General features: G+C 38.4%; 1 protein-coding gene across 5 annotated transcripts in view; it reads right to left on the bottom strand.

The window, feature by feature from the left end:
• LOC126967638 (putative protein kinase C delta type homolog) overlaps positions 1-16,098 on the bottom strand; it is a 63,994-nt gene that overhangs the window by 1,367 nt on the left and 46,529 nt on the right. For all 5 annotated transcript variants that reach the window (XM_050812242.1, XM_050812234.1, XM_050812208.1 and 2 more), the window contains 5 exons: positions 5,104-5,277; positions 3,699-3,853; positions 3,029-3,167; positions 1,628-1,816; positions 558-698 (listed from right to left, as the gene is read on the bottom strand). In XM_050812242.1, coding sequence (XP_050668199.1) covers positions 558-698; positions 1,628-1,816; positions 3,029-3,167; positions 3,699-3,853; positions 5,104-5,277 — 798 coding nt within the window. The remainder of the gene's footprint in view (positions 1-557; positions 699-1,627; positions 1,817-3,028; positions 3,168-3,698; positions 3,854-5,103; positions 5,278-16,098) is intronic.

Raw genomic sequence — 16,098 nt, 5'->3', positions numbered from 1 at the left:
TCGCCATTTTGGCGCTGTTGGCCATGTAGCGAGAGTCTGCGGTACTAAAACTAGTGATGACAACCTCAGCAAACATCGATAGATGGTGGGAAACTATTACGTTGATTCTTGAAGTATAAATAACACGGAAAACGAACGTAATTAATTGAAAATGCAAAAATACTTCACAGTATTGTACTTTTCTTCGCAGCCATTTGTTATTATACGTCAAAATTTGTTCTCTGGACGCTCGCGAGTGGAGCTTCAAATAGGCACAAAATATTGCTGTCAAACAAATGAAACAGCCTGTCCAGTGGTAAAACGTCGAAAGAAATTGAGGTTAAATATCTTCTCTGGTCTACTTTGAGCAATGCACGCACGCTAAAGTGACATACAAATCACGACTGTAAGACGTAGCACAAATAAAGTCCCACAATAATTCAATAAACCGTGCCTGTTTTCATCGGCTGTCTAGCAGCAAGAGGCTTTGTATAGACGTATAATTATCTAAGAATCTTTCCTTTATTTTATAAGAATTATACTCTAATATCAAAAATTGTTTGATTTTTCTCACTTACCACTTTCGGTTTGAACGGGGTTTCGAGCTCTCTCCTTTCAAGTTTTTCCCAAGTTATCAGCCGGAAGAATTCTTGATCTTTTATATCACCATGCATACACTCTGCTCCTCCCAGTCGGGTACGCGCGTCTTTGTCCAGTAGCTAGAGTGAAAAGTAAAACATTATCTCATAAAAACTTTCAACTGTCAAAGGCTGGAAAGATCTATATATCGATCAAAAAAAAATTAAATGGACATAATTTTTTTTATGCATTTTTAATGGGTATTTGATCAAGATATTTGCATTTCTTAGCATGTTTTTATTTACTCTAGTGTATTCTATCTTAGATTTGCCTAGATTGAGCCATTATACGTGTGCAAATAAAAAAAAAATACCTAAAATACATTCAACCATTTTACACCATAGATAGACTAGTAGATAATTTGATAGACTAGTATATAAATTGTTTATAGGCAACCTATCACTAATACATTGCATACTCCCTCAACGTTCATTTAAACTTAGTCATAAAAATCAAATACCTGTAGAATCGAGTAGTGGGATCTTGTACCATTAGACTATATTATGTTGACTAAACTAATTAGTCGTTAGCCATATCCAGTCCCTATTCCGGATAAATATAAAATATGTTGATGTTCTTTTGTTGAGAAATTTTTATGTACCTTCATTTTTTGTAATTGTTCACTTTGTTTGTTTTTCATACTTAGTTATAGAAACCTAAGTTAATATTATATTGTATATTTATGTAAAACTCTCATGTAAGTGATTTTATGTTAAATCTTACAAGAATAAATGTCTTTAAACCGAAACCGAAACTATTTATAGAAACTTACTGAGCGATTTCACAGTTACAATCTTCTGATCCTTAGACTGCCCAGATACTGTTCGTTTTTTGGGATCGATAAGTAGATATAAAGGTGCGATCTGCACTTAACCAGCTCATACATTTATGAATATTGACCAAACGTTATGGATAATGTTGCCAGCTAAAATTCTTCCTTCTTAGATGCTGACCATTTTTAGACGGGTACGGACAATATTTATAATACAAAGAGTATTAATACACCTACCCTCGTCAATATGCTAAGACTTTCCGAAGACAAGAAGCGTGGGTAGCTTGGCATCTCATTGCAAATGGACCAAAACAATTCGTCTTCATCGCACCCGCTAAATGGACTTTGACCAATCAGCATTTCATAAAGAAGTACGCCGAACGACCACCAGTCTACTGCTTGATTGTATTTGAGCCCTTTTATTATCTGAAACATTGATATGATATTGAACGTAAAAAACTACTATCCATTCGAAATAGTGTGCCTCAGGCCTGAGAAAAACGGGCGCAAGAAGTTGTTCTCTTGGAGAAACTTCATAAAATCTTACATAATAATGATTATAAAATCAGATTGATACTGATTCAGGTAGACAGATAGACTTTTTACAACCAATCACTGTTAGCCACAGAAAGTTTATGTAGCTGCATGGTGTCAATCGCGCTATCGGTATGCATCTAGATGCGATTTATACCCGCCGTTCGAACACACATTAATATGCTTCACTGCACTGGTCTGGGACGTAAACAAACAATCATCTGATGATGATTGTTTGTTTGACCAGTCCGATGAAGTCCTCTGCTGAACACAGGTGTCCCCCAGAGACTTTCACAACGCCTGATCTTGGGTGATGATTTGATGACCTCAATAAGTCTATTTTGTGGGAGGGCTTTGTCTTCCTAACCTTAATACTCGAGAACCTATTGTACCGATCTACTATCGGTATGGCCTATTGCTACTTCAACTTACTAATTCTAATACAATTTCGCTAAAATAAGTTTACTGTGAATATCCTTATTACGGATTCTGTATTCAAGAGACGCGTCTCAATACGTAATCCGTAATTAAGTACTTTGTTGTCAGTCTGTGTGTGGTTGTGTGTGATCGTGAATAACGTATTGAGACGCCGTGAAATACGGCCCTTAGCGAATAGTGATGAATGTGTTAAGCCAGTTCAATTAAAATATTTAATCTAGCAGTGCGTTTTATTTAACGGTCATATTTTAACTGGCCTGTATCGTTTTCAGTCAAAAAACAATGTAAAATTCTTCAATAATGGGTTTTCATACAACTTTTCAGTCCGGGTAAGAATTTGTTGGAAGCGATGCAGTTGCGGCCGAGTTGTACATCAATAGAAGATTATTAATGATTAAAATGGCGCCCGAGTTTACATTTTATTTATCGTGGTGGTGGTGGATTGGCCTAAACGTGCAAACCGCACTTCATAACTATTGCATTTGTAAACGATTGTTTAATGCTCGTCGGAATTTTAATAATGAAATTTAAGTACGACACAATGTAATCTAACACATTACCACTCAACCAAAGGGTTCTTCAATCTTAGTTATAAATATACAGAAGAGTTACAATTTGGTTTGATTATGTTTCTGGACAAATACATATGGGTTAGTAGGTACATACCTCTGGCGCCATGTAATCTGGTGTTCCACAGAAAGTATCTGCCGTTTTATCCAAATATATTTGCAGTTTGCACATGCCAAAGTCTGCTATGCGCACATGACCGTCGAAATCCAACAAAATATTATCCAGCTTTAAGTCACTGAAATATTGTAATATTGATTAATAGAAACGACATCCCGCCTTAAGACTCAGGTGACGGGCGCAGAGTGACGTTATCAGAGTCCTGTCGCATTACTGTATGCTTTGTTTTACTGTGCTGTGTGATATTTTCACTGCTGCAGATAGTTTATAGATTTTGATCATAGACTTGGAATATATTAGCGTATAGGCGACCTGACAACCCGACGATGTGTGACAACCATTCTAAGGATATAATGCCTCGCGTGGCTGACTGTTTACGACTTCTCAATCAAAGTCGGTTACAGTACCAATAGATTTTCTTACTTTTACGAAGGTCGAAGGTACCCATAGAGATGTTTTTTCTCGCAAGCATTGTTTTGTTTTATTGTTGATCAATAATTTATTTCGATAATATTTTACACTTATATTAAAACACCACACCATCCTTATTAGAAAAAAGTAAGCATTATACTGATTTAAGTACATACTTTGTTAATAGAAATATTTGATTTATAGAAAACATTAAATAATATTCGCATATGTTTCTTACCGGTAAACGATTCCTCTTTTGTGGAGGAATTTGAGTCCTGAAACAATTTCTGCTGCGTAAAATCTAGCTCTTGGTTCCGGGAACCTTCCGCTCTGTTGAATGTGGAACATCAAGTCACCTCCGTTCAGATATTCCATCACGAAGAAAAGGTGTGACTGAAAATCATAATTATTAAATTTTATTTTTAATAGCGCATTAATGTTCAAGAAGACTGCTTCAAATCACTCACTGTATTCTGATGTGATTGACAATTTGTTAATTTTTTAAAGTGATAGCCCTCACTTCTGGGATTAACTATACACAAATTAAATTTGAAAACAATAAAACGATACGTCACTCGAACGTTCGAGTCTCGCATCGTTTATAAATTTTGTTTTCAAATTTAATTTGTGGGATATAATTGACGTCAAAAAGAATTCTAAAAGAATAGATTTTGAGAAATTAAATGCCTTTTAACATATCAACAGAATGGTATTTATTGGACCAACACGCATACGTGTCAACTAATTGAGAGTGATCACATTCTCTTGCAACACCAGAGGCATCACAAGAGCGTTGCCGGCCTTTATGAGAATACCTACGCGTTTTTTTTAAAGTACCCATTTAGTAGCGTCCTGGAAACACCGCACTAGGAAGGTCATTCCAGAAAACTTAAGAGAGTATCAGTATAATCACTTGCCTTCAGATGACTTGCAAGATCCTTTGTTCTTATAGGTAAATATAAAAGCAATACACTCATATATACATATATATACTAGCTGACCCGACAGACGTTGTTCTGTAGATAATAAAAAAATACTGTTTTATAGGAATTTGCTAATAATATTTCAAAACATCAAGAATTATTTCGTAAAAAATGCTCCCTGTTGTTATAATGAAATTGTTTCGGAGCGGAACTGTCAAACCGTGCGTCACTAATTCTCTCATAGAAAATATGTCCATACAAAACAAATATTGAAAATCAAAATAGTTATGGATCCCAAATCTAAATAAAAACTATCCTATCTCTCAAGTTGGGCGAAACTGCACTCCATGAAGTAATGCCCATTAAAATCCATTCAGTAGTTTAGGAGTCCATCGCGGACATACAACGTGTCACGTAAATTATACATATATATTAAGATATATTGTGATTACTTAATGTTAATTTACAACTTTTTTTAATGTATTGTAATATTATTCGCTAATATCCTGCAGACTTATTTGTAAACACTCCAATATTATTAAGATTCTTGTTTTTTTACTGGTGTTACAAGAAAGCGTTTGAGTAAGATTTATTAACGTAATAGCAGTAGGTATATTTTATTGAGACATAAATGATTTATTCTTCTAAGCATCATTAATTATTTTATCATGCCTTCGATATATTGGCCGCTAGAGCAGCAGTATTTTTATTTTTACTTACATCAGTCTGGAAAGTCGCAAAGAGATGGCAAAGGTACGGATGATTTGTGCCCAACGCGAGAACTTTTCTCTCGATCAAAGTGCATTCAACATCATCGTCTTCTAAAACCACGTCCTTTTTCAGACACTTCACTGCGTAATAGTATTCAGTGTCTCGCAATTCAGCAAGCATTACCTGTAACATTAAGGGGAATTTTCACTAAGGCATGGAACTCACATAGCAGGCGTAACCACTTCCTCACAAGCAAAGTGTTGTTATGCATATTTTTTTACTGGCATTGAACCTAAGATTGAAGATACCTGACAATTAGAAGTTAGCAGATGGTATATTATGGTACACATTAATTATTATGGCTTTAATCATTAACCATCAAAACGTCTCCATTTTACTTGAATTTTTCGGATTGCGTAGAGATGTGATATCTCTCTACATCACGGGGAGTGTACAGATAATTTGTTGAGGTTACTACCGGCAGCAGAGTTCAAGTACAGAGTATTAACAAAACCGGACATGAAATTTGCTACTTTGTAGAATCTATTTTTTTATGGAAAAGAAGGACAAACGAGCGTACGGGTCATCGAGTGTTTATAGATCACTGCCGCCCACATTCTCTTGCAACACCAGAGGAAATAGATAAAACATGAGAACCCATGTCGTATCGTCCCAGAAACACCGCACAAGGAAGTTCATTCCAAAGCTTTGTTGTACTTGGAAGACAGTTCTGTCTGCCACGTCCTGATGGTGGGGATGATATCCTAATGTTTGGCGTGTCGTGCGAAGGTGGAATCAGGTGAAACAGCTCTTCGGAATACTCCCTGTCATAGTTATTGGCTACAGTATTTCTATACTTGATACCGTCAAGCATACTCTCAACTTAAAGGCCGGCAATACATCTCTATTATCTCAACTATAATATTATAGTTTTTCAAATTTTTATAGCCATTTAACTCCGTTAATGTACAAATAGACATATCTGCATACACAAAGACAAAACGTTTATTTAAAAAACCTCCTCAAAAGAAGTTGAAAAACTTTATATTGTTTCCAGCTGGTATTGTTAATAATTCACGCATTCAATGCATTAAAAAGACTTGAACTCGACTGACCAAAATTTTAAAGATAGCTAAACTTCAGTTCGTGGTAAGAAATCATAATTTTACGTCAATAGAAACGTGTTCTTTATTCCTGGCATTTATCAGTTCGATACTTTGCTTTCTCCGCAAACTTGGCTCTGAGTCAAATTTGATTGGAGCGAAGCCGTAGCGAGAATATGTTCCTTTCCATCACATTATGAATAATGATCGCTACTTATGTTTTATTATAACATCTAATGGAAATAGAATCGACCGATATACAGAATTGCTTCAATTATTTGATACATTTCAGTACAATATTTTAATTTATAATTGAATTTCTAAATCACTTATTGAACGTCAGAAACTACCAAATACACATTGACCGAAGACGGGATATTTACAATATTAGAAACGTAGATACAATCACGGTTTCATTTTATGTACGTCAGCTAGGTACTAGACAATTGGTAAAAAGCTTTATACGGATATTTCTTTTTTTTTATTTACTTTGAATCGCTGATTGGATATCTAGTAGATGGAAATCTATCTCGGCAGTGACTTCTTCTAATTATGGAGTTGACATCTAATGTGACTAATGTACACATTTCTTAACAATAACTTATCGAAGATCGATCTGATAGCACGTGGTGTGTGACACCTAAACGTGTCCCAATGATGTCAACACCGAGAATAGTGTATGTAAAAGTAATTGTCTTGACACAAACCGCAGCCGACTGCAGCGTACAGTGGCAGTCTGCCATATTATCATGTTTGACAACGTGCTACAATCAGCGACCATATTTGTTTGGAGGTGTAACTAATTTTGTCGTTCAAATCTTTGTTTAGTATACAAAACATGATACACTTCAGACGGCTATTGCAAATCATTTCGGTCATGCGACATTTTGCTCTTGCTTTTGGCTCCGTAGCCAAGGCACTAATTATTCACATTCCCAACTTTTTCTCTGCAGGTATTATATCATTTCTGACGATTTAATTGTGTTTTATAGGTACACTTTAAAAGTGTAGGAGTACTGTAAAGTTAGAAATCGTTTGCAGCCCTGAGGAAAGAGCCCAACCTGACAGAGATTCCTAAATACTGGCACACTCTTCTCACAGGGTTCCTGAGATACTTTCTTGGCTTCTTCAGTTCGCATCCACAAGCTCTTTTATCCTTGATACTCTTCGTTTGCAGTGAATCCTTGATATTTTCGTAGCATGTACATCTATATCATCTAGCCATTTGTTTCCGAAGCGGTAGTAGTATCTAGTAGTATAAGAAATGACATCAAAAAGAATTCTAAAGGAATCAATTTTGAGAAAATAAATGCCTTTATGCCTTTATGCCTTTATAGGTATATCTATCAAAACTTCCTTTCATATTTGCCTTTTAAATGCATTTAATAAACTATCATAGAGAAGAATTGAAGTGAAAATATTTGACGAGTTGTGCCGTCAGTCACAATCACGTTTTTAAAGGTAAGTTTCGCTTTAGGTTCTTGTTAGAATTAGGGTAGATCTATGGAGCGAACTTTGCTGATTGTGATAAAACGCTAACTTGACTTTTGTATTCGGCTGCCTTAGCTTAAGGCTTTTAGTGCTGACGTCGGTCGAGCGTAGCTACAACTATAAAAACATATGAACGCGTTCAGTTCAGCGCTGATGAACGCGTTCAGTTCAGCGCTGATGAACGCTACGCGCTCAGAGCTACGTCGCGCTAACGAGAATAGTCGGACGAGCTCGTCGGTCCGACGTACCTAAAGTAGTGAGAACAGTGCGATGCTGACCAAGCGACCGATCACCGATCGTACGCGCGTGTGTAACATCGTACCTAAACGAAAATTCGTGTTCGGGCATGTTCGAATATATTGTATAAATTTCTCCTTCAATTTGACACTATAATAATTGGGTAAATATGATATCTTCTCCGTCTTTTATTCAGTAATCGTTTGCATAAGTAGTACGCACATACTAAAGAGTTTAAAATGGATTCATTTTCCTTCGCAATTGTCAAACGCAACATGGTCAGTGCGTATGGTACTCGCTACGCTCGACCGACGTCAGCGCTGACTGTCAGTCGAGCACTAAATACAGCCTAAGCTCAGAATAATTTCAGCTGTCAAATGACTATAAAAATGAAACAGAACATTATGCTTAGCTTACACTCGGCTATGTTATACGTAAGTTAAGACTGAGCAAAGTCTAAGTACGCTCTAATGATCTTAGCCTTTATCTAATAGATGTATGTATATCTTTACTTATAAAACCGAATAAAAACAACTGAAAGTAAAATAATTCAATGTTGTACGTTTCTTAATCCAGAATGTTCTAGTGTGTGTCTAGTCCTCTCATGTGAAAAAAATTGACTCTGAATTCCCGCAACAAGGAGGTAAGATTTTGATAATTGATAAACGGCAATTTCATACTTAAACCTCTAGAACTTATACATCAATGTCACGAAAAAATTTGTAGAGATAGTAAAGCTAGGAAATCCGCTTTTAAAATAATATTTATAATTTAAAATAATGGTAGGTTATGTAGTATGTATGGTTAGGTATCTATTTATATTGAAAAACAAACAGTTCAGCCTTATTCAGCAGTCTTTGTCAATAACGCACAAGGTATCTAAGTCATGCTTACTCTGTGGTATAAGTTATGGTTGTACAGACCTCTATGAATTCCTACTACTGGACGGGCTGTTCCATATGTTTGACAGCAAATTTTTTGTGCCTATTTGAAGCGCCACTAGCGAACGTCCAGAGAACAAATTTGACGTAAATGGTAATCTCAGTCCAAACTGGAATACTATAAACTCAACCAGAGGAAGACAACCTTGTCACCTACAAGGTTCTCTTCATCTGGTTTGAAAAAACGCAAAATTAAGGGACCTCATTGGCTACGATTAACATGGAACAAGATCCATTCGAAAGAGTTAGAGGAGGCTTTTGCCATGAGAGAAGTATTCCAATGCTTTATTTTTTCATTCTATTTTATTATTAAAGCTATTTTATTTCATTTTATAGTCAGGAGTTATACGCATATAATTGCTTAAAATAGAATTCTACATTAATACCTGTCCAATGCACAACAATTAATCTAGCCAACGCCCACAAACGGATTTGGCGATAATTTTGGCTTCCTTGTGTTCGAATGGTTGAGTTCATCAAATTAAATACTCCAGTGATTTTAAATTATGAAATGGCTTTATCAGTCGTTAAAGTGAAATTGCGACGAAAATGCTTTTTATTTAACCACAATAATTGGTCTCAGGAAACGTTGGCCAGTCCGAACATATGAACACAAAACAAATCTGTTCTGCTATGCGATTTTTCAAATAAATTATTTCGTCCATCTAAGTAATTTAAACCATAAATACACAAAGTTTCTACCTAGAAGTTTAGTTGAAAACAAACACATAGAAGACACATAGCATAATTTATTATCCCAAGGAGGATTATAATTAGGCATATTATTGCTAGCACAAGAAAGACTCCCAAAGTGAAATCAAAACCCACTTCGCCGATCTTATATTTGTTTGTGAACCAACCGGTCAGTTTAGGGAAGGTTTTATTTAACCAAAAAATGAATGTTCCTGTTCGTGATTTTTATATGAAAAACTATTTGCAGTGAAAGCGACATTACCACTGACGGTAAAGTTAAATGACGATACTCGAAAGACTGTGTTAAAAATGACTACAGTAATATAACCTAACTAAACCTATATTCCACTATATTAGATGTAAACCTACATATATTATTAATTAATATGTGTACAATACTATAATACTAATAACAACATTATAATTTAATACTAATAACATACGCAACTACAAAAATAAATTCAAAACTTACCGAAATATACATATATATTTACTATACATATCTACTTTAAATGCTATCCCTACTCTGCTACATGACATAAAATACATACACGTAATTAGTGTCATTCAAAAAAAAACATTAAAAAAAAAATATATCAAACTATACTTACCCCGACGTGCCATGCCGTATCTAGTAGCTCTTAATGCATGTGTTATTTATGCGGTTTTTTAATTTCTACCCACTTTGTTTTGTATAGACTCGCAGTACTACGAATAAGATACCTACTGTTTATATTGTTTTCTCATGTAAGTGAATATGTTCTGTTCTTAATGAGAATAAAGTTCTTTAACCATAAACACATGTCATTTGAGACCAAAATAGTTCAAATTAGTACTTGAGATGATAAGTTCATCGTACTCTAGCCGTCGCGTTATAAATAATTTGACATTTTGTGACTCGAAAGCCGGTCATGACAGCATTTTATGAGCTCAACTGTGAGTAGACTGTTCCGGGCCAACTTGAGACTTTGTATATTATATTTATTTCATGTAAGTATGAGTCAATTGAAGTAGATATAGATATACTTATCCCCCGAAAATAAATATTAAATTTGTTTTTGCAAACAGGTTATGATAGAATACAATTATTACATTAGAGGTTGCATTATTCTATGGTTTCTTTATTTATTTACGGTGTGTGTGTATGATGTAACTAATGTAGGTACGCAATAACTTTTGTTCTGTATTAATTTACATTTATTTTTTGACTCACTCGTGTAAGATATTGAAGTTTGAGTATTTTTGTTGAATCACTTTACATATATTGTAATTGAAATTATTTGTAAAACGATAAACTTGTAAATGTTGATTTAAAAGAGTGGGAATGAGTTTCCAACCACTTCTTTTCATTTGCTCAACCCTTTACGAAGTGTCGGTTTTAACAAGAAATGTAATTTTTTGGACATTTATAGATAAGTGTCATTACCGTGACCTATATGAATGAAGTGATATTGATCTGATTCTATACATCCGTCATTCTCTTCGTTGTTTCGCCGCCTTTACAAGAAAAATATGCGGATCCGTGCTCACTCGAGTCCGCGGCAACACCAACACCCTCTTGAGTGTTTTTGCAGATCAGTGGGAGTCTCCCGTTGTACAATGGTGGAAGCGGATTCACACCAATTTAATTCAATTGTAGTTTACTAACATTAGTTTGTACGTGAAACACTACTAACAAACATCTGTTCAGAAAAAAAATCCTTGTCAATTTCCACTATTCTAGTAATTGTTACTATACTGCATTATTGTGTTCTCTGTTAACGGACGATCGTAGGACTCATCGAAAGTAAACCATGAGGACTATACATAAGATGGGACGACGAAATAAAAACAGTCTCGAAAAACCAGGAGTAGTTTCTAGGAGTGGTAGTGCCGTGTTGGGTCCTCACGGACTCAACCGAATTGGGCCGGCTCGCCCGGAGAAATACCACTCCCCCACTCGAAACCGGCGTGAAATAGCGGCTATGCCGCTGTGTTTTGTCCGGTGACTGGGGTATCCGGAGGCCTACTGGTTATTGCGCCAACACGAATCCCAGACGTGCAAGATCATACACCTTCACTGTTGGACCTTCTGTTGATTGTTCTCACATCCGGACGGCTACATAGTTTCCGTTGACCCTCCTCTGGGATCGTCGGACCACTGCCTGATCCGGAGCACCGTGCCGATCACGCGCCTAACACGGCCCCGATCCTTAGGCTGTCGCCGCGTGTGGCACTATAGGTCAGCAGAGTGGGACGAGATGCGGTGCTTTTTTGCATCCTACCCGTGGAGGCAGATCTGTTTTTCGCTGGGAGATCCAGATGCCTCTGCTGACACTGTTGCTGATGTGGTACTGCAAGGTATGGAACTCTTCATTCCATCCTCCTCTGTGCCTATCGGTGGCAGGTCCCAACCATGGTTTGACCGCTCCTGCAAAATGGCCTCTCGCCGAAAGCAGGAGTGCTATCAGGCTTGGGTCAATGCGGCACCACCGCATCTAAGGATGTAAATTCCAGCGAACTTAAAAAACACTTCAATCATGCCTCCAGGTCCTTCAAAATATTATTGCTGACGCGAAGTCGAAGCACATTGGCAGAATTGGCGAGAGACTTGCACGCTTTCCCTCGAGAACTCGTGCGTTCTGGTCGCTCGCCAAGGCTGTCCAAGGAAACTTCTGGCAGCCAGCCATTCCGCCACTGCATAGGGATGATGACTCGCTGGCCCATGACGCAAAAGAGAAAGCTGATCTCCTGGGCTCCCTCTTCGCGTCCAACTCGACTCTGGGTGACCAAGGTCACCGCATATTCCGCAGTGCGAGTCATACATGCCGGAGGTAAAAATCAGGCATGGCGCCGTGCTTAAGGCGCTTCTCACCTTGGACATTCACAAATCGAGCGGGCCCGATGGCATTCCCCCGATAGTGCTGCGGACATGTGCTCCGGAACTGGCACCGGTCCTAACCCGTCTTGTCCGGCTCTCCTACTCATCAGGCGTAGTCCCGAAATTATGGAAGGCGGCTTTAGTGCACCCGATCCCTAAGAAAAGTTTACGCTCAGATCCGTCCAACTACCGCCCCATTTACCTCTCTCATTACCTCCATTTTCTCCAAAGTAATGGAGTCGATTATCAACTGCCACCTCTTGGGATATCTAGAGGGGCACCAGCTGATCAGCGACTGCCAGTACGGTTTCCGTAAGGGTCGCTCAGCTGGTGATCTTATTGCATACCTCACCCATAAATGGGCGCAAGCGTTTGAGTCGAAGGGAGAGGCGTTGGCGGTGAGTTTGGACATAGCGAAGGCCTTCGATCGGGTGTAGCATAAAGCGCTTATAGCGAAACTGCCATCCTATGGGCTTCCTGAGAAGTTGTGCAAATGGGTCACTAGCTTTTTGGCTGATCGGAGCATCAAGGTTGTTATCAACGGTGCATGCTCCGACTTAAAACCGCTGTTTCTTCTGCACATCAATGATATGCTGCAAATCAGCAATATTCATTGCTATGCGGACGACAGCACAGGGCTTTGCTTTGCAAAGTCTCGGAATGGAGCCGACAAAATTTAGTCCAATTCAACCCCAAGAAGACACAAATTTGTGCGTTCACCACTAAAAAGTCTCCCTTTGTCGTATCCCCTCGATTCGAGAACACTCCTCTAACTGCCACAGCCTGTATTGGCATACTTGGCGTCGATATATCGAGCGACGTTAAGTTCCGTGGTCACTCGGAAGAGAAGGCCAAACTGGCCTCAAAACTTGGTGTACTTAGTAAGGCGAGACAGTACTTCACTAAAAGTCATCGCCTGCAACTTTATAAGGCGCTTCTTCCATTTGACCGTATACAACGAAGAGCGGCTCGAATGATCGACGATCAATTGATTCCAGCGGCCGAATTCCACCACCGGACATTACGTGCAAAGTACCATCCGCATCACGTAGACGTCTGGCATTCCACAACCGCGCGTTTTGTCCGAAATTTCTTGCCTCGCACAGCCACTTTGTGGAATCAACTACCGGCAGCGGTCTTCCCGAACAGATACGACTTAGGGACCTTCAAGAAAAAAGCATACTCCCACCTTAAAGGCCGGCAACGCATTTCTTGACACACCTGTTGTTGGGGATGTCCATGGGCGGTTGCCTCACCTCTCCCCATCCCGTGAGCCTCTTGCCCGTTTGCCCCCTCTCATATAAAAAAAACCAAAAATAAAACTGTATGGAAGAAGTCTTTGTCAAATCAGGACAAACAGATGCAGTTGGCGATGTATGTAACACAATATACTATAATTTATGTAAAATAATAAAGGTAACTAACTGTATGATCTGAATAAGGGCTTATATTATTATTTTATTAGTATTATCAAGTATAGCGATGGTACTCAGTCCGATCATCAGTTCATTGTAACTTCGATCACAGTGGACTCTAGAGTTTAATGCTGTCCTCTTTCGCGATCATTATAATTTTGAAAACTGTGGTTATTTACCATTGTGTTTTACTTCTAAAACATTCCACGACATTTCAATATCCACTAACCGTAAGTCAATTATACTCAAAACCCAAATCGCTACGCCAATACACTCGTCAAAAGTACAAAGAAAATAAACTTTCAATAAAATTAGATCACAAGAACTGAAAACGTCTAACGAGTAGTTTATGTAGAGCCGTGATTTAATATGACGTAGAAAGGTTTGATTTATTAAACGTGGTTACGTGCGTGATTGCCAAATCGGTAAACGACATAATTTAATATTGGATCTTGAAAAGAGTAGCTAATGATAAACTCAATGCGTTTATTACATCAAAAAATTATTTCAATTGAAGTGGTAGGTACCTACCTATTACAATTTTTCAAGTATGCACTTATTATAGTTAAAAACTATCAGGACGTTATTTCTTTCTTATTGAATGAACTTAAATGAATAAAGCGATAATTATTTTTTTCCCATCTTTTTCGTTGTTTTTTTTTCTGTTGTGAGGATATCACTGATATCTTAAGACCATTTGGGCTTTACTACGTCTGAGCCGGTACACAGTTTTCCATCAGACTGCTTCTTTGAACTTTGATCTTTAAGTGTTGATGTTAAAACACTCAATTTCGAAATACCTACATAGTTTTATTATTATTCCGTTGCAAGAGGGGCAGTGACACAGTTTTAGTTCTATTTGTGTTAATTCAGGTAGATAATACTGTGAAGATCGTAAAAGTGAGCTGTAAACAGCCACGCCTCTCTGACCCATCTTTTTATAAGTATTTTTATAAAGAGATTCACACTAAATTGTTGAAATTTACATAATAATAATAACAAGACATCCTAATATGCGGTAGAGGTATAATATTGAAGATATGTACATAATCTTAATATTATAACACATTATTATAAATAGTGCAACTCTCATGAATTCAGCCTGAGTGCAACAAAACAGATCGGTCTGAAAAGCTATTTCATTAAGAAAAAGAGGTGCGCGCGTCATCAGTCATGCCTGTCTTAATAAGTCGGTGCGCGCGTCATCAGTCATGCATAGCTTAATAAGTCAGTGCGCGCGTCATCAGTCATGCCTAGCTTAATAAGTTGGTGCGCGCGTCATCAGTCATGCCTGTCTTAATAAGTTGGTGCGCGCGTCATCAGTCATGCCTGTCTTAATAAGTCGGTGCGCGCGTCATCAGTCATGCATAGCTTAATAAGTCAGTGCGCGCGTCATCAGTCATGCCTAGCTTAATAAGTCGGTGCGCGCGTCATCAGTCATGCCTAGCTTAATAAGTCAGTGCGCGCGTCATCAGTCATGCCTAGCTTAATAAGTCAGTGCGCGCGTCATCAGTCATGCCTAGCTTAATATGTCAGTGCGCGCGTCATCAGTCATGCCTAGCTTAATAAGTCAGTGCGCGCGTCATCAGTCATGCCTAGCTTAATAAGTCGGTGCGCGCGTCATCAGTCATGCCTAGCTTAATAAGTCAGTGCGCGCGTCATCAGTCATGCCTAGCTTAATAAGTCGGTGCGCGCGTCATCAGTCATGCCTGTCTTAATATGTCGGTGCGCGCGTCATCAGTCATGCCTAGCTTAATAAGTCGGTGCGCGCGTCATCAGTCATGCCTAGCTTAATAAGTCAGTGCGCGCGTCATCAGTCATGCCTAGCTTAATAAGTCGGTGCGCGCGTCATCAGTCATGCCTAGCTTAATAAGTCAGTGCGCGCGTCATCAGTCATGCCTAGCTTAATAAGTCGGTGCGCGCGTCATCAGTCATGCCTGTCTTAATATGTCGGTGCGCGCGTCATCAGTCATGCCTAGCTTAATAAGTCGGTGCGCGCGTCATCAGTCATGCCTAGCTTAATAAGTCAGTGCGCGCGTCATCAGTCATGCCTAGCTTAATAAGTTAGTGCGCGCGTCATCAGTCATGCCTAGCTTAATAAGTCGGTGCGCGCGTCATCAGTCATGCCTAGCTTAATAAGTCGGTGCGCGCGTCATCATTCATGCCTAGCTTAATAAGTCGGTGCGCGCGTCATCAGTCATGCCTAGCTTAATAAGTCGGTGCGCGCGTCATCAGTTATGCCTAGCTTAATAAGTCGGTGCGCG

Source organism: Leptidea sinapis, chromosome 1 (assembly GCF_905404315.1).
Source record: "Leptidea sinapis chromosome 1, ilLepSina1.1, whole genome shotgun sequence".
NCBI classification, from domain to species: domain Eukaryota; kingdom Metazoa; phylum Arthropoda; class Insecta; order Lepidoptera; family Pieridae; genus Leptidea; species Leptidea sinapis.
This window is presented reverse-complemented; position numbering and strand designations above follow the sequence as displayed.